This window comes from Populus nigra, chromosome 1 (genome assembly GCF_951802175.1).
Source record: "Populus nigra chromosome 1, ddPopNigr1.1, whole genome shotgun sequence".
Classification (NCBI taxonomy): domain Eukaryota; kingdom Viridiplantae; phylum Streptophyta; class Magnoliopsida; order Malpighiales; family Salicaceae; genus Populus; species Populus nigra.
This window is the reverse complement of record NC_084852.1, coordinates 7132849-7157556: the sequence shown is the minus strand read 5'-3', so window position 1 is coordinate 7157556 and position 24708 is coordinate 7132849. Positions and strand designations below refer to the sequence as shown.

At 33.1% G+C, this 24708-nt stretch overlaps 1 protein-coding gene across 6 annotated transcripts; it reads left to right on the top strand.

The window, feature by feature from the left end:
* The first annotated feature begins 931 nt into the window (after positions 1-931).
* On the top strand, positions 932-24418 carry LOC133670986 (uncharacterized). Of its 6 annotated transcripts, XR_009834189.1 has the most exons (5): positions 956-1185; positions 1746-1836; positions 20465-20564; positions 22708-22930; positions 23914-24418. XR_009834189.1 is itself a non-coding variant. In XM_062091595.1 (3 exons), the coding sequence occupies exon 3, from the start codon at positions 18941-18943 to the stop codon at positions 19988-19990; it is 1050 nt and encodes a 349-aa protein (XP_061947579.1). In that variant the 5' UTR covers positions 932-1185; positions 1746-1836; positions 15974-18940; the 3' UTR covers positions 19991-20165. The 6 variants fall into 6 exon arrangements, 1 of the variants encoding a protein (XP_061947579.1); XR_009834191.1 differs by lacking the exon at positions 20465-20564 and having other exon boundaries at positions 958-1185; XR_009834190.1 differs by lacking the exon at positions 22708-22930 and having other exon boundaries at positions 968-1185.
* Positions 24419-24708: the final 290 nt, after the last annotated feature.

Below are 24708 nucleotides of genomic sequence, written 5' to 3'. Positions count from 1 at the left end.
ATTCAATTAGTGATTCCAAGAACAATAATTAACAGTGCAATTGAGAAGTAAACAGTTTCAGAACTCTTTAGCAAATACCGATGAAATTAATCTATCGGTGATACCCTTTGTATTTGATATAATGAATAGTATCAGGGAAAAGTGAACAGTTTATCAACGAGTTTACGAACAGATAATTCTGTTGATATAAATGACATGTCATTGTATATTTTTATTTTATTTTAATTTTTTTCCACTATAATTTTCTTGGTATATACCAAGGAAATATTTTATCAATGTTTTTATCTATATTTGTTAATTTTTTAATAGGGTTGAAGTAGGTGAGACAGAGGTAGCTTCATCTCATAAATTTCTGGGTTGTTATCAATTGTTATGCCCATGGTTATGTTAACAAGAGACAGGCGGAAATTGAAAATGGCGGGCGCCTGAAATTAGATATCATGAATGCATTTTGTACAAGTAGAGTTTCGTAAGATACTAGAATTGGATATGACATTGAATGGATCAATGGATCAATTAATTACTCTTTTTAAATGCATTTTTTATTTTATCTATATTTTGTGAGATTGGAAAATTTAATAAAAAATTAATAACACTATAAGAAAAAAAACAATTAAATTGTCATGAAAAACTAAAAAAAAAAAACTAAAATCGTATTTTAAAGTTAGATAGTGGTTGCTTTTCAAATTGTTTTTTTACGCAGAAATATATCATAATAATATTTTTTTATTTTAAAAAATTATTTTTCTCAAATCACACTAATTCAAAAAGACTAAAAAAATAATTTAAAATAAAAAAATATTTTTTCTTAAAATATTATTAAAATACAAAAACAAACAATTATAAATTACCATCAATCAAGTATAAGATAGAGATTGTCATCTTATGTTTTGTCCGAATTGCAGCCAATACTAATATTTTTTGTCGAGACTTGAGTAGCCTTCTGGGCCACGAAAAGCCACCAGACAAAACAACACATGCAATGTTTTTTATTTGTCTATAAACCGTTGACGATTGGCCATCGTTTGAAGATCACTGCTTCCCTAACTCCTGAGTTTCTTCTACGCTCCACTAAACTCCTTTCCTAGCTGTGCGTGCCACATTCTCTTCTCCCTTCATCACTGCTTCTCTAACTCCTGAGTTCTGATTAAGTCAGATCATCGTTTGAAGATCTTGTTGGGCCAGGTAAGCTCCATGTTCTCTTTTCTCTTTTCTCCAAGATTACATGTCATCTAGAATTCTTGCCAGTTACTCTTTTTACCCTGATATTGTTCAGGAGTTCTTGACTTGATCAGATCAGAGTTCAGGACATAGTTTCTTGCTCATTGTGTTCTTACAAGCTACAGTAAAGCGTGAATTAAAATTCTCAAAAAAAAGAAAAAAGAATTAAAAGTATCTTATTGAGCTTTACAAACAATTTACTGGTGTCATTAATCTAGTGTGTGATTCGAACAGACTGCGTGCTTGAGGGACTAACATTTGGGACCTTCTTGTAACTCTTTGATTTTGTGTGTCGCTGCTCAGGACCTAATTATTGGCATATTCTCATCTAGTTTTTGGCTAATAGTTGATCTTACCCTTTATGATGGTTCTCGATTTCGTTGTGTTTATCTTGGAAAATGTTCATCTAGTTTCTGTATGTATGTATGACATCTTGGTATGGCCTCGTATAGAATACTTTGCTTCCTTTTACTGATTCTTTTTGGCTCTGAACTTCACTTAATTCTTTCTTTCTCTCAAAGCAGGACAGGAGGTCTCCTGGTTGTCGACCAGCTTGGCACTGGTTCCTTCTTCTGTGTGCTAATCAAAATCCTTGAAGACAATATAATGGACCAAGTATGTTTTCCTTTCACTTTTGCTTAATATTGTTAGTGCTATGTTCTTGTTATATTTTACTTGATCATGCTTAAGAAAGCAAGAATCTCCAGCTTGCTTTTTTGTTTAATCCAACAATTTCCTATTGGTACGAGCTTTGAGTCGAGGTTTATGCTATCAGTCAATCCAATGGTAGCAACTCGCCACGGTACAGCTTTCTGCATTATCTAATACGAACATTATAGATAGTTGAATGAGATGGCAAGTAAAACAAAAAAAAAATCACTCGGTGTAAAGAGAATTTCATTCAATTGGACTCTAAGATTTTAGCCTTAAGATGAGAGGACCGAAATTGTAAGTTTAGTAAAATAGCAGCTCTTTTTTAGAAATCTAGCCTTAAGATTTTGTCCAATTGTTTTTGGTCCTTTTAGTTTGAAAATTATATGATTTAGTCCAAGACTTTATTTTATTCACATTTCAATCTCTAGGTTTATGAGAGAAGAGAAAAAGTCACACATTAAATGATAAAATAAAAAAAAATTATCAGTTGGCCATATTTTAATAACAAAAAAAATTTATCTCAGTGTGGTGAGTTCTATTAAATATTTGAAGAAATGTTAAAAAACAAAATACAACATCCCCTATTGAGTCTATAGTTAGTTTATCTATACACCTTTTTTTTTTATTAAAAACAAATACGTTATTTACTAAAAATCGACCTATGGACCTTGTTTACAAACAGAGAAGGAAAAGATTTGCCAGAATTGTATCTCATTGAATGAGTTATTGCCGCTTATATACAAGTGTTTTCCTGTAATTATGCTTAGCTATATTAGGAATATGAATTACAATAGGAATAGATATTCTTGAAAGCACATGTTTACATATTTGTTTCCTAACCCATTACGTAAACATTAGAATATAATTGATTATTTCTTAACACCCCCCTCAAGTTGGAGAGTGAATGTCGAGAACTCCAACTTGTGAATCATGGTAGAGAAAATCTCATTTCCTAATGGTTTAGTGAATACATCTGCAAGTTGATTTGTTGAAGTAACGAATTTGGTCATGACTGAACCATCATGTATTTTATTCCGAATAAAGTGACAATTCATTTCTATATATCTGGTTCTCTCATGAAAAATTGGATTAGCTACTATATGTAAAGTTGTTTTGTTATCACAATGTAGCAATACTGGTTTCGGATGCAATATCTGTAAGTCTTTTAACAATGAACGTAACTAGATAACTTGCAGCATGTAACTGTCATGGCTCTATATTCGGCTTCTGCTGAGGAGAGTGATACTGTTTTCTATCATTTTGATCGCCAAGAAACAAGTGAAGATGAAAAAAAAAACACAATAACCCATAGTGGATCTTTGAGTCATTGGGCAACCAACCCAATATGAATCATAAAAAGCTTGCAGAGACAAATCATTTTGAGAAGAGGAAAACAAACCCTGTCCTGGAGCACCTTTTAGATAACGCAACACACGTAAGGCAGTTTCTATGTGCGGTTTGTGTGGCGCATGCATATATCGACTTAACACAATACATAATACATGATATCCTGTCGAGTAATAGTCAAGTAAATTTGGCGTCCTATAAGTTGCCTATATTGAGATGGATCTTTAAGTAAGTCACTTGCATCTGAGAGCTTTGTGTTTTGTTCCATATGAAAATTCACAGGTTTAGCACCCAAAATCCCACTATCCTTCTGAATTTCCAAAGTGTACTTCTGCTGTGAGATAAAAATACCTTTTTTTATGAAATGATTATACAGAAATCACCCAAATCTTTAATTCGAAAACGACTATGCAGAAATCTCTTAAAAGTGTATATAGGTTTGAGGTCATTACATGTGATGAGAATGTCGTCAACATATATCAATGATGCGGTAAAGGATTTGCCATTGCGACATGTGAACAATGAATAGCTATAGAGAATTTGGCAAACCATTAGCGAGAAGCTTGCTTTAATCCATACAATGACTTATTGAGGTGACATACCAAACTCTTCCCCTGTCGCTGAAGACTAGGAGGTGGACATACATAAATTTCTTCATGAAGATCACCATGAAGGAAAGCATTGTGCACATTTAGCTAGTGAAGGGACCAATTCTGTGCTGCTGCCAAAGCCAGCAAACAACAGACAATAATCATTTTAACAGTAGGAGAAAAGGTGTCATGGAAATTGATACCTTTCAGCTGTGTGTAACCCTTGGCCACCAACCGAGCTCTGTGACGCTCGATGGTGCCATTTGAATGACGTTTGATTTGGTAGATCTAGCGGCATCCAATTGGTGTCTTTCCAGGAGGGAGAGAAGTGAGGGACCAAGTGTGGTTAGCTTCCAATGCTGCCAATTCAGATTGCATGGCATCTTGCCATTATGGAACGGAAACAGGTTCTGTATAAGAATGGGGCTCAATGTCCTGAGTAATGGTGGCAATAAAGGAGCAATGTTGTGGTGAGTAGGGATGGTAAGAAAGAAAATTACAAAGAGAATACATTGAACTTGTGGTGGGACCATATGTTAAAGTCGACGATGGTTTGGGAGACGTTACTAGGTTGCAAATATAATCACGTAAAGCTTGAGGAGGGCTGTGATGTCACTGGGAACGATGTAAAGGCTGCACATAAAGCATATAAGAAGATGACTGAGTGATATTGTTGGGAACAGAGGGAGAAAAAATAGGAGGGACTGGAGTGAGAGACGCAGAAGGGGAGACTGGGAAGTCTGCAAAAGGAGGATCTGATATGGAAAGAGGAAGGACAGGTGTAGGAGCTGTAGATGCAGCTGATGGTACATGAGATGCAGGAATGGTTAGAGATAATTTGTAAGGGAAAATGTGTTCATGGAAAACAATATCACGACTGGTGAAAAATTTATGGGTGGTAAGGTTGTAGAGCTTGTAAGCTTTTTGGCTGATCAAGCAACCGAGAAAAACACAACGTTTAGCTCTATGAGCAAATTTATGTGTGGCATGCACTTTTGTAGCATATGCAAGACAACCAAAAACCTTAAGATGGGAGTAAGTAGGGACCTTGTCATAAAGTCTTTCAAAAGGGGTTTGATGAGAAAGAAATGGTGTGATACGACCAAAAGATTGATGTCTTCTTTCAAGTGCAAGAGTGTCGAAGTAATAAATAACCCGACAAAACTGGGGTCGAACCACAGGGAGATTAAATAATAATAATAATAATAATAATAATAAGTTAAGGAGAATTTTGAGATGTGAGATTAATGTGAGGATTAAATAATGATAAAAACAAATGTCAAGGTTAAAGGATCAACTAATGGTATTTCAAATAAGTATAATATAAACTCTTTTTATTATTCAACTGGAAACCACACACAAAGGAGGTTCCAATCGGATGATTTGTCATTAATAGCTCATTATAAATTATTAACATGATCATATTAGTTATCTTATTTAAGTAACACCAATACTTTTAAATATTGTCAGGAATTCATGATGCTAACTTATGTTAACAACAAATCAAGTTCCTTTCATAGCATAGGTGTCGGTTATACCATACAATTAGCTATGAAGGATCCAACATTTATTGTACCAAGTGTTATATAACACAAACCTAGATTAACCATTTAACAAGAAAGGTATTAAGAATTAATAAGATAAAAATGATAAGACATGTTAATAACAAACTTTCTTGGATGTAAGCATTGAAGTCCATATCGAGTTTTTATTATACATATCCTAACACCATTAGTGAAACCTTTTCACCTTGACATATTAAACTTAGCTAAACATTATGAAGAAGAGAAACTTAAATAAACAAGATGAGAACATAATTATATAAATATAGTAAAGGAAATGAAAGGCATAAACAAGAGATTAATGAAAGCAAAACTTAAGCATTACAAAATTATAAAGAAAGAGAGCAAGAACATGATCTTGATCTGAAAACCAAGATGCCTAAATACATGGCAAATGCCTCCTTTTATAAGCCAAAATTCAGAACTATTGATTTGATGACTAATTGTTGAGTGGGTGGCCACATCTTGACTTGGTGAGAATTCCTATCATCTTGTCTGAACAAAATGCCATTGCTAACATCAGAAATTTGAATAGGTAGTCTATATGAAAGTTCTAGTAAACTATCTCAGCTTTCCAACAAAACAAGAATCGACGCATTTGGACTTCTAGAACTCAAGATATGGGCTGAACACTAAACAATGTCTTGGCTGCAAGACAGATTTCGACTTCTCTGTTGTTGCTACCATTTGAACTCGAAAATGACACTTTTAAATCTTGGACTCTTATGAAAGTTTTAGGCCTATGTCTTAGCTTTTCATACATTTAAATCAGACCTAAATCCAAGTTCTACAGCTCCAGTTATGATCTAATAACCGAATGGTGTTCTAGTTTGGACTGAACCAACATCTCTTTTCTAAGCTTAGCCCTCTCTTTGTCTTCTCAATTTCAGTAGTTAAACTCATTAATCAATCCTTTCATTTATGTGATAGGCTTGCATTTAAGGCGAACATTTACCATAAATTAAAAGTATCTTATATTATTAAACATGTTATTATAAAACATGCTCAGGAGTTATTGATACTTCAAGTGCAAAATGATGATATAAAACCTTGATAAAAATACACTTTTAAGTACTAATCAAACCTCCCAACCAGGTTATTACTAGTCCCTAGTAATCAAAGCGTTAAAATAGAAAAACAATTTGCAAGTTCCACAAAGCAAGGCATTCATCATTCAACTTCCATTAATCTATCCAAATAAACAAACTCTCATTAAATTTATATAACTGCTTCATACTTCTTAAACAAGATATTAATAAACCTTCTTTTTATGTGCTCAATATATCATCAACACATAGTTATGGGGCTTTGCTTGGATGAAAACATAATTTTGTTCTAATGTTTTTATAAAGTTAACTTTCTTGGGTTGAGATTATTTTTTTTCTTTTTTTTTTAAATATATATACATATAACTTAAAACACAATGCATCTTTAACCCATGTAACGAGCTTTAGGCTAATGACTCTCAGACCAGTTGGTCTTAGGCATTAGGTGTTGAGACACTCCTACAAGCTTAGTAACTCGGGTTGTAGATACTGATACGTAGATAGTGCAATGTTTGATTCCTTTAAGCTTTTCTCCTTAACCTATGTAACAAGCACTGGGCCAATACCTCCCAAGGTAGTTGACTTTACGGTATTAGGTGTTAAAACACCCATTCGGGCTTAATTGCTTAGGTTAGGGAGGCGACAAAACCAAACTTATCTACGTTTTTATTATCATCATTATTATCAATTTGTTTTTGTTTTTTTTTGTTGCAAATTATATACTATCTCTTTCCCTTAGTTGTTACCTTTAACAAAAGAACATAAATAATGTAATAATCCAATGTGCAACCCACAATCATATGTTAAAGTCTGTGTGTGATAATGAAGGTTTAAGAATACTTGTTAAATGAGTATATGAGCAGAATCAAGTGATAACAATGTGAGAGTTTGTAAACCTGGATATTTCATAAGAGAAGTATGATAAAACCTTGTTATGAATGTTGCAAATAACCATTGGAAAATGTTTAGTAGGATACGTCTCAAGAGTCAATAAAATTCCTCCTTACTCTGTCATCTAACAATAACAGTTTTTTCAAATGGTATTAATAACAACAAAAAGTTAGTTAGTTAGTTAGTTCTTTTTGTTAACTACTACCCTCTCCCCCCAAACAAAATGAAACATTGTCCTCAATGTTCTAAGATAGAAAGATAAAGAATAAAAGACATCACCTAAAACAATGACTACTAACAAACCTGAAACACACTTAAACAAATATAAGAAACAACAAAACATAAATATTATGCTATTAATAAAACCAAAAGACACATTCTTACAAACTAAGGCTTAAATTATAGTTGTAATTGTGGTTCACATCTTCCTTTGTTTTTACGTCCAAGAACGACTTAAACGCCCTCTATGGGTCAGGGATAAGCTTCCCATCCAACTTTCTTAAAAATTGACAAAAAAGGTCTTTTTTAGTCAGATTCCCAAGACTATGATAAACATGTCCTTTATGAAAATGGAGCTATAAATCATGAATTGCACGATGCACATCTCCACCAGGATACATCTCAAGATTCAATAAAAGATTATCTAAAGACTCTATGTTTTGAAATAAATCCTACCTTTTGACAATTTTCACAGGTTTTGTAGAATGCATATGTGTCCTTGAACATAATGGGCTAATAAAATCCATTTTGTAAGATTTTTGCAGTTGTCTTTTTTGACGAGAAATGACCCCCACATGCCTCAAAATGACAAAATTTAATTACACTACTTAACTTATTATCGGGAATGCTTCTTCGAAATATTTGATCAGGACAATATTTGAATAAGTAAGGGTCATCCCAATAAAAGTTTTTCACTTCACTCAAAAAATTTCTTTTGTCTTGGGTATTCTAATGAGCTGGCAAAAATCCTGAAGCAAGAAAATTGTCAATATTAGCAGACCAAAGTATTGAAGCAACAGAAAGTGAAGATTCATTAGGAAAGTAATCATCAATTGGTGTGATGTTAGATGTGGAATCTATTGTCAATCTTGACAAATGATCCGCGACAACATTTTCGGTGCCTTTCTTGTCCTCAATTTCTTCCTGTTTGAAAGCTTCAAAGATTTCAAAATCATGATTGACTTCCCTTTGTTTGGTCATGGCATGAGGAAATAGAAGTACTAGTGAGAAATTAGTCTTTTCTTTGCAATTTTTAGGTTTAACCCCTTCCTTACTTTTAGAGATTGACTCATCATCTTTCTCACAAGGTTCAAGAATGAGTTTTTCAATAACCTTACCACTATGGAGAGTAATGATTGATTGGACTTGATCCATGTGTTGGTTTCTGGAGCTACCTGCACTTGAATTGTATTGCCCTTTGGGATTTTACTATGGTTGAGATGAGAACTTACCTTTCTCTTGAAAACTAAGAGCTGATGTGAATTTTGCAAGAGCATCTTTAAAATCTGTCATGGTTTGAGCAAGTTGAGTGTTGATTATCTCTTGCTTTTCAATGAATGCATGTAATGTTTCCTCAAGATTTCTTTTAGGAGGGGGAACATGAGGAGGTGCATATCCATGAGAATATTGAAAATTATGGTGTACTTGAAATGGTGGCTGTGAAGTTTGTGTATTATTGTTACCACTCTTTCAACTGAAATTTGAGTGATTTCTCCAACCAAGGTTATACATTTATGAGTATGGATTCTGATTTGACCTTTGAAAACTGTTTAAAGCATTGGCTTGTTCATGAGACATTCCTTGAAAGAAGGCAAAGTTGGACAATTATTGGTTGAGTGTTCATTAGTTTCACATATTTGACTTACAATTTTTTGAACAGATTTCAATTGACCACTCCTTTTCCATTATAATGCCTCGACTTTTCTAGCTAAAGATGTAAATTTGGCTTGGAGGTCATGATCTTTTTTAAGGTTGTACATACCTCCACTAGATGTATAAGGTTGAGTTTTACCTGGTGCGACATAAGTACCTGTAGTGTCCCAATTTTGAGCATTTTCAGCTAACGAGTCTAGGTACTCCATTGCTTTATCAGGGTCTTTATCTTTAAAAGTTCCATTGCACATCAATTCCACCATTTGCCTATCTTTAGGTGTTAACCCTTCATAAAAGTGTGAAACCAATCTCCATATTTCAAAACCATGATGAGGACAAGTATTAAGCAAGTCTTCTATCCCAACACTAGTAAAATATTTCTCCTGGTTTTTGAGTGAATGTGGTGATTTGTCTTTTGAAAAAGTTTGTTCAATGAGAAGGGAAAAACTTCTTTAAAAACTATTATTGCATTTCATCCCAAGCAAGAATGGATCTTGGTCTCAAATTTAATAGCCATGTTTTCGCTTTATCTTTTAAAGAAAAAGGAAAAAGTTTTAATCTAATGGTGTTCATGCTACAATTTAGTAATTATAAGTGTTACAAAATTCTTCAAATTCTCTCAAATGCAAGTAAGGATTTTCTAGATCTAAACCATGAAAAGTAGGTAAAAGTTGAATAATGTTTGGCTTAAAACTGAAGTGAGATGCATCGGAGGGAAAATTATACATGATGGTGCACTTGTTCTTGTAGGGTTCATGTGGTCTCTAAGTGTTCTAACTCGATTATTCTCATTATGAAGCGAGTGATTATCCTCTTCGACCATGTTTTCTGAAAATGATGAGGATTTCCTAGAAAGTCTACCACTTAATGTGCATGACCAAACTCTCATGTATGTGTGAGAGTTTTGAGGTGTGAGATTAATGTAAGAATTAAACAATAATAAAAACAAATGTCAAGGTTAAAGGATCCACTAATGATATTTCAAATAAGTATAATATAAACTCTTTTTATTACTCAACTGGAAACCACAAACAAAAAAGGTTCAAATCAGATGATTTGTTATTAATAGCTCATTATAAATTATTAACATGATCATATTAGTTATCTTATTTAAGTAACACCAATACTTTTAAATATTGTTAGGAATTCATGATGCTAACTTATGTTAACAACAAATCAAGTTCCTTTCATAGCATAGGTGTCGGTTATACCATACAGTTGGCTATGAAGGATCAATCATTTATTGTACCAAGTGTTATACAACACAAATCTAGATTAAGCATTTAACAAGTAAGGTGTTAAGAATTAATAAGATAAAAATGATAAAATATGTTAATAGCAAACTTTCTTGGATGTAAGCATTAAAGTCCATATCGAGTTTATATTATATATATCCTAACACCATTAGTGAAACCTTTTCACCTTAACATATTAAACTTAGTTAAACATTATAAAGAAGAGAAACTTAAATAAACAAGATGTGAATATAATTATATAAGTATAGTAATGGAAATGAAAGATATAAACAAGAGATTAATGAAAGCAAAACTTAAGCATTACAAAAATATAAAGAAAGAGAGTAAGAACATGATCTTGATCTGAAAACCAAAATGCCTAAATGCATGGCAAATGCCTCCTTTTATAGGCCAAAATTCAGAACTATTGATTTGATGACTAATTATTGAGTGGGTGGCCACATCTTGACTTGGTGACAATCCTTATCTTTTTGTCTCAACAAAATGTCATTGTTAACATCAAAATTTGAACAGATAGTCTTGATAAAAGTTCTAGGAAATTGTCTTCGATTTAAAAAAAAACAAGAATTGGCGCATTTTGATGTCTAGAACTCGAGATATGGGCTAGACACTAAATAGTGTCCAGGCTATAGAACAAATTTCAACTTCTCCATTATTGCTACCATTTGAACTCGAAAATGGCACTTTTAAATCTTGGACTCTTCATGAAAGTCTTAGGCCTATGTCTTAGCTTTTCAAAAATTTAAACGAGACCTAAATCCAAGTTCTACAGCTCCGGTTATGATCCAATAACCGAATGGTGTTTAAAGAGATGCCGGTTCAGTCCAAACCGGAACACCATTCGGTTATTGGATCATAACTGGAGCTGTAGAACTTGAATTTAGGTCTGATTTATACGTATGGAAAGCTAAGACATAGGCCTAAACCTTTCATGTGGAGTCCAAGATTTAAAAGTGCCATTTTCAAGTTCAAATGGTAGCAATAACGGAGAAGTTGAAATCTGTCTTGCAGCTTAGAAATTATTCAGTGTTCAACCCATATCTCAAGTTTTAGATATCCAAATGCCCCGATTCTTGTTTTATTGGAAATCCGAGACAATTTCCACAACTTTCATGAAGACTATCTGTTCAAATTCTGATGTTAGCAATGACGTTTTGTTCATATAAGAAGATAAGGATTGTCACCAAGTCAAGATGTGGCAACCCACTTAGCAATTAGTCATCAAATCAATAGTTCCAAATATTGGCCTATAAAATGAGGCATTTGTCATGCATTTAGGCATGTTGGTGTTTAGATCAAGATCACGCTCTCTCTTTGTATTTTAATGTTTATGTTTTATTTCATGTTTTATTTTTCTTAATCTCTTGTTTATGCTTTTCATTTTCTTTACTATACTTATATTCTTATATTGTTTATTTATGTTTCTCTTCTTCATCATGTTTAGCTAAGTTTATTTTATCAAGGAGAAAAGGCTGCACTAATAATGTAAGAATAAGTATAATGTAAACTCAACATGGACTTTAATGTTTGATAGTAACATGTTTTGTATTTGTTATATTACTCACTTTTAATACCTTGCTTGTTAAATGGTTAATCTAGATTTGTGTTGTACAACCCTTGGTACAACAAATACTTGGCACTTTCATAGCCAATTGTATGGTATAACCGACACTTGAGTTATGAAAGGAACTTGATTTGTTGTTAACATAAGTTATCACCACGAATACCTTATAATATTTACAAGTATTGGCATTGTTCGAATAAGATAATTAATGTAATCATGTTAACAATTTATAATCCGATTGGAAACTCCTTTGTGTGTGGTTTCCAGTCAAGTAATAAAAAGAGTTTATACTATACTTGTTTGAAATACCATTAGTGGATCCTCTAACCTTGACAATTATTTTATCCTTGTTTAATCCTTACATCAATACCACGACTCAAAAGTTCTTTTCAACTCCTTTTCATTTATTGTTTATAATTTATATAGTTCACCTCCCTGTGGTTTGACATCGGTCTTATCTAGTTATTTATTACTTCGACACTCCTGCACTTGGGATAAGGCATCAATCTTTTGATCGTGTCAAGTTTTTGACGCCGTTGCCAGGGAGGTAAATTCTTATATAAATTATAATATTTATTTTATTTTCTCTTTTCACTTTTCTTTTATCTAACTTTTGTTTCTTTTGTTTTGTTTTTTTTCTTGTTTTCTTCTTCCTTTTATTCTCTTCCTACACGTGCATGAGAGTTTGGTCACGTACATTAAGTGGTAGACTTTCTAGGAAATCCTCATCATTTTCAGAAAACATGGCCGAAGAGAATAATCAATCGCTTTATAATGAGAATAATGAGAATAATCGAGTTAGAACACTAAGAGACCACATGAATCCAACAAGAACAAGTGCATCATCATGTATAGTTTTCTCTCCTGATGCATCTCATTTCAATTTTAAGCTAGACATTATTTAATTTTTACCTTCTTTTTATGGCTTAGATCTAGAAAATCCATACTTGCATTTGAGAGAATTTGAAGAAGTTTGTAACACTTATAATGACTTAAATTGTAGCATGAACACCATCAGATTAAAGCTTTTTCCTTTTTCATTAAAAGATAAAGCTAAAACATGGCTACAAAATCTTAGGTTAGGATCCATTCGTGCTTAGGATGAAATGCAACAACAATTTTTAAAAAAGTTTTTCCCTTTTCATAGAACAAACTCTTTCAAAAGACAAATCACCACATTCACTCAAAAGCCAGGAGAAACATTTTACAATTGTTAGGATAGGTATAAGGACTTGCTTAATACCTGTCCTCATCATGGTTTTGAAACATGGAGATTGGTCTCATATTTTTATGAAGGGTTAACATCTAAAGATAGGCAAATGGTGGAATTGATGTGCAATTGAACTTTTGAAGATAAATACCCTAATGAAGTAATGTAGTATCTAGACTTGTTAGCTGAAAATGCTCAAAATTGGGACACTACAAGTACTTATGAGGCACTGGGTAAAACTCAACCTCATACATCTAGTGGATGTATGTACAACCTTAGAGAAGATCATGACCTCCAAGCTAAATTTGCATCTTTAGCTAGAAAAGTCGAGGCACTTGAATTTAAAAAGAGTGGTCAATTAAAATATGTTCAAGACATGTGTGTCAAATCTGTGAAACAAATGAACATGCAACCAATGACTATCCAACTTTGCCTTCTTTCAAGGAATGTCTCTATGAACAAACCAATACTTTAAACAGTTTCCAAAGGCCAACTTAGAATTCATACTCGCAAACATACAACCCTGGTTGGAGAGATCATCCAAATTTCAGTTGGAAGAGTAGTAACAATAATGCATAAACTTCATAACCAACATTTCAAGCACACTATAATTTTTAAAATTCTCATGGATTTGTACCTTCTTATGCTCCCCCTCCTAGAAGAAATCTTAAGGAAACACTGAATGCATTCATTGAAAAGCAAGAGACAATCAACACTTAACTTGCTCAAACCATGACAGATTTTAAAGATACTCTTGCAAAATTCACATCAGCTCTTAGTTTTCAGGAGAAAGGTAAGTTCTCATCTCAAATATAGCAAAATCCCAAAGGGCAATACAATTCAAGTGCAAGCAGCTCCGAAAGCCAACACATAGATCAAGTCCAATCAGTCATTACTCTCCATAGTGGTAAGGTTATTGAAAAACCCATTCTTGAACCTTGTGAGAAAGATGATGAGTCAATTTCTAAGGGTAAGGAAGGGGTTAAACCTGAACATTGCAAAGAAAAGACTGATTCCCCACCAGTACTTCCATTTCTTCATGTTATGACCAAATAAAGGGAAGTCAATCATGATTCTGAAATATTTAAAAATTTCAAACAAGAAGGAATCGAGGATGAAAAAGGCACCGAAAATGTTGTTGCGGATCATTTGTCAAAATTGACAATTGATTCGACATCTGACATCACACTAATTAAGGAATACTTTCTTCATCAATCTTCACTTTCTATTGCTTCGATACCTTGATCTACTAATATTGACAATTTTCTTGCTTCAAGATTTTTGCTAGCTCATTTAGATACCCAAGACAAAAGAAAGTTTTTGAGCAATGTGAAGAACTTGAATTGGGATGACCCTTATTTAAATATTGTCCTGATCAAATATTTCAAAGATGCATTCCTGACAATGAGGTAAGTAATGTGATTAACTTTTGTCATTCAGAGGCATGTGAGGGTCATTTCTCGTCAAAAAAGACGACTGTAAAAATCTTACAATATGGATTCTATTGGCCCACCATGTTCAAAGACACACGGGTTCTGCAAAGCTTGTGAAAATTGTCAAAAGTCAGGATTTATTTCAAAACATAAGAAATCTTTAGATAATCTTCTGTTGACTTTTGAGACGTATCCTGGTGGAGATGTGTATTATGGAATTCATGATTTATGGCCCTATTTTCATAAAGAACATGATTGACTTAGTCTTGAGAATCTAACTAAAAAAGACCCCGTTTGTTAGTTTTTAAGAAAACTGGATGAAAAGTTTATCCCCGGCCTATAGAGGGCATTTAAGTCGTTCTTAGGCGTAAAACCAAGGGAAAATATAAGCCATAATCACAACTACTTGTACATACACATGTTTTGATAAAAAATAAAGAGAGAGAGAGAGAGAGAGAGAGAGAGATAGAGAGTGAGACTCCAGCTGGCCTATATATATGTGGTATGATTGCATTTTCAATTTCTCATCTATATAATCTTCTCTTCCTTCCCTTGATTTCTACTCAACCCATACATGTAACAGATATAGAAGTGTGTAGAAATGGCAGGTTCCTCGCGTCATCAAATAAGAAATATTTGTGTTTTTGGTGAGTCTCGGAAAGAAAAAGAGTTTTTAGAATCAGCAAATCATCTTGGTCAGGTACTAGCTGAGAGAAAGATTCATTTAGTGTATGGGGGAGGCACCCTTAGGTTAATAAGGGGTGTGTCAATAGCTGTATTTTTAGGAAGCAGTCAAGTTTTGGGGGGTGTCCCTAAAGCTTTAGCCAAAGGGGACATCATTGGAAAAACAATTGGAGAGGAACTACAAGTCTTAGCAATGTCTGAACACCTGAATACAATGTTTAAACACACTGATGCCTTCATTACCTTACCAGGTAACCTGGGCATATTAGAAGAGATATTTCATATTTCCTTTTGGGCCTAACTTCACATTCACCATAAACCTATATGTTTGTCAAATGTTAATGGTTTTTATGATAATTTGTTGTCTTTTCTTGATCATGCTATGGAACAGAAATTTCTAACATCTCCGGCAGGACAAATCATAATCTCTACTGGTACTACTAAACAATTGATTGATCAACTACAGTCTTTCATCCCTGTAATTGATCCCTCTATGAGTTGCATAAAATGGTCAACTATGGAAAGCCGTAAAAAGCTTAGATTGAATTTGAGCCTTCGTTTATGAAATCTTGTGTCTTTTGGTTTTATTAATAGCATATTATTTTGTTTTGTTATTTCTTATATTTGTTTAAGTGTGTTTCAGGTTTGTCAGTGTTCGTTGTTTCAAGTGATGTCTTCAATACTTTATCTTTTTAGCTTAGGACATTGAGGACAATGTCTCATTTTGGTTAGGGGGAGAGGGTAGTAGTTGACATTAAAAAAAACTTACTAACTATTTTTTACTATTATTAAAACAATTTGACAAAACTATTATTAAAAAAATTTTATTGACTCTTGAGACGCATCTTGGTAAATATTCTTATCAAGATCTATCATAACACTTCTTGAAATATTCAGGTTTACAAACTCTCGCATTGTTATCACTTGATTCTGCTCATATACTCATTTTACAAGTATTCTTAAACCTTCATTTTCACACACACACTTTAACATATGATTGTGGGTTGCACATTGAATTATTACATTATTTATGTTCTTTTGTTAAAGGTAACAACTAAGGGAAAAGGATAATATATAATTTTCAAAAAAAAAACAAAAAACAAAAACGAAAATGAAAACAAATTGATAATATTGATGATAATAAAAACGTAGATAAGTTTGGTTTTGTAGCCTCCCTAACCTAAGCAATTAAGCCCGAAGTGGTGTTTTAACACCTAATACCCTAAAGTCAACTAAATTGGGGGCTATTGGCCTAATGCTTGTTACATGGGTTAAGGAGAAAAGCTTAGGGGAATCAAACATTGCACTATCTACGTATCGGTATCTGCAACCCGAGTTACTAAGCTTGTAGGGGTGTCTCAACACCTAATTCCCTAAGACCAACTGGTATGAGAGTCATTACTCTAAAGCTTGTTACATGTGTTAAAGATGCATTGTGTTTTAAGTTATATGTATATATATTAATAATAATAATAATAATAATAATAATAATCCCAACCCAAGGAAGTTAACCTTAGAAAAACATTAGAACAAAATTATGTTTTCATCCAAGGAAAGACCTAAAACTATGTGTTGATATATTGAGCACATAAAAAAAAGGTTTATTAATATTTTGTTTAAGATGTATAAAACATATATATAAATTTAATGAGAGTTTGTTTGCTTGGATAGATTAATGGAAGTTGAATGATGAATGTCATGCTTTGTGAAACTTGCAAATTGTTTTTCTATTTTAACGCTTTGATTACTAGGGACTAGTAATAGGCTGGTTGGGGGGGGTGTGATTAATACTTAAAAGTGCATTTTTATCAAGGTTTTATATCATCATTTTGCACTTGAAGTACCAATAACTCCTGAGCATGTTTTATAATAACATGTTTAATAATATAAGATACCTTCAATTTATGGTAAATGTTCGTCTTAAATGCAAGCCTATCACATAAATGAAAGGATTGATTGATGAGTTTAACTACTGAAATTGAGTAGACAAAGAGAGGGCTAAGCTTAGAAAAGAGATGTTGGTTCAATCCAAACTAGAACACCATTCGGTTATTAGATCATAACTGGAGCTGTAGAACTTGGATTTAGGTCTGATTTAAATGTATGAAAAGCTAAGACATAGGCCTAAAACTTTCATAAGAGTCCAAGATTTAAAAGTGTCATTTTCGAGTTCAAATGGTAGTAACAACGGAGAAGTCGAAATCTGTCCTGCAGCCCAGACACTGTTCAGTGTTCAGCCCATATCTCGAGTTATAGAAATCCAAATGCGCCGATTCTTGTTTTGTTGGAAAGCTGAAACAATTTCCTAGAACTTTCATAGGGACTAGCTATTCAAATTCTGATGTTAACAATGACATTTTGTTCAAAGAAGAAGATAGGGATTGTCACCAAGTAAAAATATGGCCACTCACTCAACAATTAGTCATCAAATCAATAGTTCTGAATTTTGGCCTATAAAAGGAGGCATTTACCATGCATTTAGGCATCTTAGTGTTTAGATCAGGATCACTCTCTCTCTTTGTATTTTAATGTTTAAGTTTTATTTCATGTTATATTTTTCTTAATGTCTTGTTTATGCTTTTCATTTTCTTTACTATACTTATATTCTTATTTTTTTCAAAAAGAACTAGGCGAACACCAAATTGTTTGCCCAATTTGAAAACTAAATTTGGCCAAAACATGCTTAGGCCTGAAGGTCATTCCCCCATATTGTATAATTTTAAAAAATAAGTAGATCATATGGTGTCCACTCAAGAGTATTTTTTTTTAAATAGAGTGAACAAATGCATCATCCACTATAACAAATTTTGGTCCTCATTAAGGACCAGAAAATCAAGGTTCAAGTTTTGGAACCCCTAAAATCCTATTTTCAACATGCTTTTACTTACAAATATGACAAAAAAAAAACATCCTAGAAATCTTAATAATAGTATTTCAAACCCAAAACACCTTCTAATTAGTCTAAAATCTAAAATCAATCCAAACAAAAAAAAAACTTCCTAGATTTTGATTTATTTTTATAGCATGATTAAAAGTCAAAATCACCTATATCAAACTCTTCTCGTGAAGACGAACCCAATAAAGCCAAGATCGGGTTTTTTCTTAATGTGATTGATCAAAAGAACACAAATACCAAAAGCTTTAGGGACCAATATTAAAAATTAAAGGACTAAAATGAAATTTAACCAAAACTACATGGACCAAGTAATGAAAATTTAAGAACCAAAATGAAAAATATGAAAAAAGTAAAGCACCAAAATAAACTTTAACTAAAACTATAGGGATCAAATAAATAAAAAATGTGACAATTTTATGGACTACAATGTACTTTAACTGTTCATTCTGTTCTATTATATTAGGAGTAAAGATTAAGAATAAGATATTGTGCGCTTTAGCAACTACATACCATGAACTAAAATCATATTACATTAAATTAATTTAGTTTAATGAATCCAATACATGTTCTTAACTTTTTTTTAGTTTATTATTTACAAATCAATTCTTATTAAAACTAACTTTGAAAATAATATTTTATAAACGCACACCTCTCTTCTTTTACTTTTTTTCCTTTTAAAAACCAAGTCTCATATTGAGGAAACAAAATTTCATTATGAGGGCGACTTTGATGTGGACTATCAATGATTTTCCAACTTATGGAATGCTTTTTGGTTGGAGCACGCATGAGAAACTAGCATGTCCACACTGCATGGAAAACAACAATGCATTTACGCTAACAAACGGAGGTAAAGCTTCTTTTTTTTACTGTCACCGTCGTTTCTTACCATATAATCACAGGTACAGAAAGAACAAAAAAGATTTCTTTGTTGGCATAGTTGAAAAGGATGTTGCAACCCCTCGTCTTTCTAGTGAAGAATTGCATGATGTTATATCAGAGTACGGTGACATGGTGTTTGGTCTTCAATTAGGTAAGCAAAAGTTTCCTGGTTTTGATTTGACCCATAATTGGGTAAAGCGAAGTATCTTTTGGGAGCTTTCTTATTGGAAGACCAATCTGCTCCGCCATAACCTTGACGTCATGCATGTTGAAAAGAACATGTTTGAGAACATTTTCAACACCGTCATGGATGTGAAGGGGAAGACAAAGGATAACATCATGGCTAGATTGGATATAAGTTTGCTCTGTAACCATAAAAATATGGAGTTGGTTTGTTATGAGTCACAGGTCCCAAAACCAAAAGCAAGCTTCGTGTTAGAGAAAAATGCACAACTACTAGTCTATAAATGGCTTAAGAGTCTGCGTTTTCCGGATGGACATGCCTCGAACATATCAAGGTTGGTTAATGTGGAGGAATGCAGATTGTATGGAATGAAGAGTCATGACTGCCACGTGTTTATGCAAACACTCATCCCATTAGCTTTTCGTGATTTGTTGCCAAAAGGGATATGGGATGCACTCACGAAGATCAGTAACTTCTTTAGAGATATATGTTCCAGCAAGTTGAATGTTGATCACATTGAGAGGCTTGAAACGAATATCATCGAGACACTATGCAAACTTGAGATGATATTCCCTCCATCTTTTTTTGACTCAATGGAGCATCACCCCATACATCTACCGTTTGAGACTAAAGTTGGAGGACCAGTCCAGTATAGATGGATGTACCCATTCAAACAATTAGATATTACAGTTGTAATGTAATTCATATATAAAAGTATTTTCTTTGTTTTTCTTAATTAAAAATATTTGATTAATTCAATGCACGTACTTGTTCAATCTCAAGAAAAAGGTTAAGAACAAGGTGCATGTTGAGGCTTCGATATGTGAGGTCTATATTATTGAGGAGATCTCAACATTTATCTCGTACTATTTCAAACCTCATCTAAGATCGAGAATCAATCATATTCCATGGCATGATGATGGTAGTGAAGTGCCTTCCAATGGGAACTTGTCAATATTCTCCAATCCTAGACGACCCACACCTAAAAATGTCGTAAGAGGAAGATATTTGTCGGAAATAGAGTTCAAACAAGCACACAATTATGTTCTATTTAACTGTGATGAGTTGAGACCTTTTATTCAATAAGTATATATATGTGTAATACTAATTAAACTTTGTCAATAATATACTGTTAATTATATATTGTAATATCATACACTCATTATCACTTGCAGGCAACATTGACAATATTTGTTGTCCAATAACTCATAGCTGACCAAATCCCAAATCTTTCAATTACAAGATGAACAATTTGCCACGTGGTTCAGTACACATGTAAGTACTATCACAAACTCATTCTCACTTGCAAAATTACTGTATGCAAGTCATTATGAGATTCTCTTTTACTATTCATTGATGTACATTACATACGAGGTTTATCAAATGGGAAGGAGTGTTGCTAAGTCATTCTCTTCACTAAGCCTGGGCTCTGAAAAAAAAGTTAAGTGCTACAATGGGTATTTTGTCAATGGATATGTGTTCCATACTAAAGAATACAGGCATGGAAGAAAGACAAACAATAACAGTGTTTGTGTTAAGGGATCGCTAGTAGTGAGTTAGAAGTTGACTACTATGGTAGATTAGAAGAGGTCGTCAAACTGCAATATCATAGTGAGCAGAATAGAGTGTTTTTATTCAAATGTTATTGGTACGACACGACTGATAGAGGAATCAGAGTTGATCCGCATTATGGTCTGGTCAAAATCAACTCAAAAGCTAGACTCCGCAACGTAAACGATGTCTTTGTTTTCGCAAAGTAATGTCAATAAGTTTATTACAGATACACCCCTTCCTTTAGAAAGGATCGATCCCTGGGTTTCGTTTTTAAAACGGACAACCAATCCACTCAATATGTTATTGTTTAAGTGTTTGTAGGAAGGTAAATAGGCAATACAAATATAATCTTTCTTTTACAATACATTATCACCGACGGACTAAGGTCCATCAGCATTTCACAGAGAGTTAAAAAATAATTACTGGAAATGCCACAATCATTGACAAACTTGATGATGACCCAAAATCCATCGACATTTCACAGAGAGTTGAAAAATAATTACTGAAAATGCCACAATCACTGACGACCATGCCGGCAAAATATGTCGGCATTTCACAGAGAGTTTAAAAATAATTACGGGAAATGCCACAATCACCGATGAATGTTCAAACGGATTTCAATCCATCGATATGTTGTCAGCGGGTCAATATTATCGACCAAGTCACTGACGGACTGTACGAATTCCAAAGGGCGGTGCATTAAATGCATCTCTGATCGCGTGCGGTTGCCGACAGACTGCAAAAAATATAGAGGGTAATTAAAAACGATGATGTGAAATTCAAAATTTACCGACAGATTTTCAAAGTGTCACCGACAGAATAATTTAAAATAATATTAATTTTTATTTCCGTCGGTGAAGCCGTCGGTAAAACTACGCTATAAATCCAAGCAACCGCCCTTTCAGTTCATTTTTTCGTCTGCTTCATTTCACAGTTTCATTTTTTTCCTTTCATTTCCTTCAAGATTTTTGTGTTTTTGGCTTGTAATCTTTGGTTCAATCTTCAGCAAATTAAAAGTTATGTACTTCCTCTTCTTCATTTCTTTAATATTTTGTTTTTTTATTTGTTTTTTGTTTTAGCTATTGTTATTTTTGTTATGTTTTTTGTTTTGGTGTATTTTTATAATGTAGATAAATTCTTGAATTTATTGAATATAAGGTAAGCATATTTCATTCCTAAAGTCTATATTTGTTTTTTGAATTTTTTGAATATATTTTATTGTTGTATTGCCATAATAATTGAAGAATTTGTTGAATTGTAATTGTTAATGTTGAATTTATGTTAGAATTAGTAATTGAATACGTTGGAATAATTAGTAATTTTACTCTATTATTGCATTGTGTTTAATTATTTCCATTAATTTTAATTGTTAGTCTAAATTGTTTTCTGAATTTATTGAATATATTTTATTGTTGTATTGCCATAATAATTGAATAATTTGTTGAGTTGTAATTGTTAATGTTGAATTTAGCTTAGAATTAGTAATTGAATATGTTGGAATAATTAGTAATTTTACACTATTATTGCATGATTTGTGTTTAATTACTTCCATTAATTTTAATTGTTAGTCTAGAGTTTTTTTTTAATGTATTGAATATATATTATTGTTTGTATTTCCATAATAATTGAATAATTTGTTGAATTGTAATTGTTAATGTTGAATTTACTATGTAATTAGTGTGGTTGTTATTTGTATAGATGTTATGTTATATACAATATTAGTATAGATGCGGTCAATTGGTTGTGGTTATTGTTAATATTTGCAGATTTGTGGATTTGGGTAGTCTCAGTATAGGGGAGGTGCTATCGAATTTTTTTTAACATTCGAATTTAATTATATAATTATTCGTATAAAATTGTGTAGATGCGTAGAATGAAATCCACAGCTCGTCACTCACATATGGCGCAACTAGTTCTTCTAGTAGCGAGGATGACATATCCTTAGGTGCTTCTCAAGAAGAGGCACCTGCGCCGTCAACCAATGCTGCCTCTTCCAGTGCGGTTTCACAGCGCAGAGGCGGCGTGCCTTCGCAGCGGAATCAATTCACCCGCATGTACGAGGCATAGTGGAAGGACGACCTTTCAATGTAAGTGACATAACCCAATTCTGGGTTATTCCCCAAAATTCACTTTTTTTCAAAATAAAAAATCAAAAAATAAAATAAAAGCTGACAATGTGGAGAAAGCTGATCAAGAAAGACTGCAAAAATAGGCAAAAATCAATCTGCAATTTTCGGAGGAATTTCAAGGCCTAATTGTACCCTATTATGCCCAAAAATAGAAAAATGCAAATTCAAAGGTCAGATTAAATGATTATTGGACGAATTTGCATAAAAATTAAGTTGAATGACATAATTAAATTTTTAATGGGCCAATTTGATTTAATCATGGGCCAAATTAAATTTTAATTATGTTTAAGAATTAATTTAGGTCCAATTGAAGGATTTAATTAAGTGCAAGGACTTAATTATACTTTAAGCGGGTCAAATTAATTTGGGAGCTTAATTAGTGAAAAATTAAGTTTGGGATCTTAATTAGGACTTAATTGAAAAGATCGGAATTTTAAGAGATCCAATTTAATTTTTACCAAATGAATTGATTGAAATTAGAGGCCAAACACAAAAATTAAGGGACCAATTTTGAGGCCCGAAAAAATACTCTGCCTATAAATAGCAGCCTACAACTCAGAATAAATGGGGGGGCAATTTTGACAATATCAGGAAAAAATACAAAAAAAACCTAACCCTAAACCCATATATATATTACTCTTATTCTCATAACTTACAAAGTAACCAAGTCGAAACCCAATATGAGTAAAAGCAAATTCATAAGATGAAGATTTAAGATGCATTGTTTTTTTTTAATTGTAAACTCTTTGTTAATGTCATTAAACACAGTCTATTGGATCAAAAGAATAAAGAGTGGCTGTTGAGACAACGAGACGGTAGGCGGAAGAGAGTGGGGGGCCGGGGCGGGGCGGGGCGGCTAGCTTCTCTTCTTTCTTTTTTTCCCTAATTGAAAAACATCAGTCATTGTTTTCCTTTCATTAATGCTGATTTGGTGTCTGTAGGAGCGCCCACAAAAGAAGAGGGTTAAACATACCGATCCATTTTGGGATCATGTTGAGAAGACAAGTGATGGTGGTCCTTTCAAGTGCAAATTTTGCAAATCTTCATTTGCTGCGTCTACTTCAATCTCAAGGTTCCAATATCATTTGTCAGGAGAAAGTGGGAAAGGAGTTGGTATCTGTGGAAGAGTACCCGTTGATGTTAAAGCAGCAGCCTACCAAGCAACGCACAACAAACAAAATGCCTTCCCTGTTAGAAACTGAGAATCAAGAACTCAGAAGAATGATGAATGAATACTCTGTATTTTTAAAGCAAATGCCTGGCCTTTTATAGCCTTTACATTACTGCATGCATAACAGTATTAACTGCATCTGAAACTGATGCAACGTGATTCAAGGAATTACTCAACTAACTGCCAGCTAGGCACTAATCAACTAACAATATACTAACAAACTTACCAGACTTATTTAACAGTAATATACTAACAGTTATTGAAACTTCTCACAATTACTGATACTTCTCAACATTCTCTCCTTTAAACTAATTTATGTGTAACAATTAGTTTACTCCAGGTATCATGCAGACTCCCAGTTGTTCTCAAAGTTTCACAAATGACTGCAGCTTAAGTGGTTTCGTCAGCAAGTCAGCCACTTGATCTTGAGAACCACAGTGCACGAGTTCAATCACTCTGTCTCGAGTTAAATCATGTAGAAAATAAAACCTTACATCAATGTGTTTGCTACGTCCATGCATATAGGATTTCTTGAGAGTTTGATGGTTGAATTGTTATCACACAT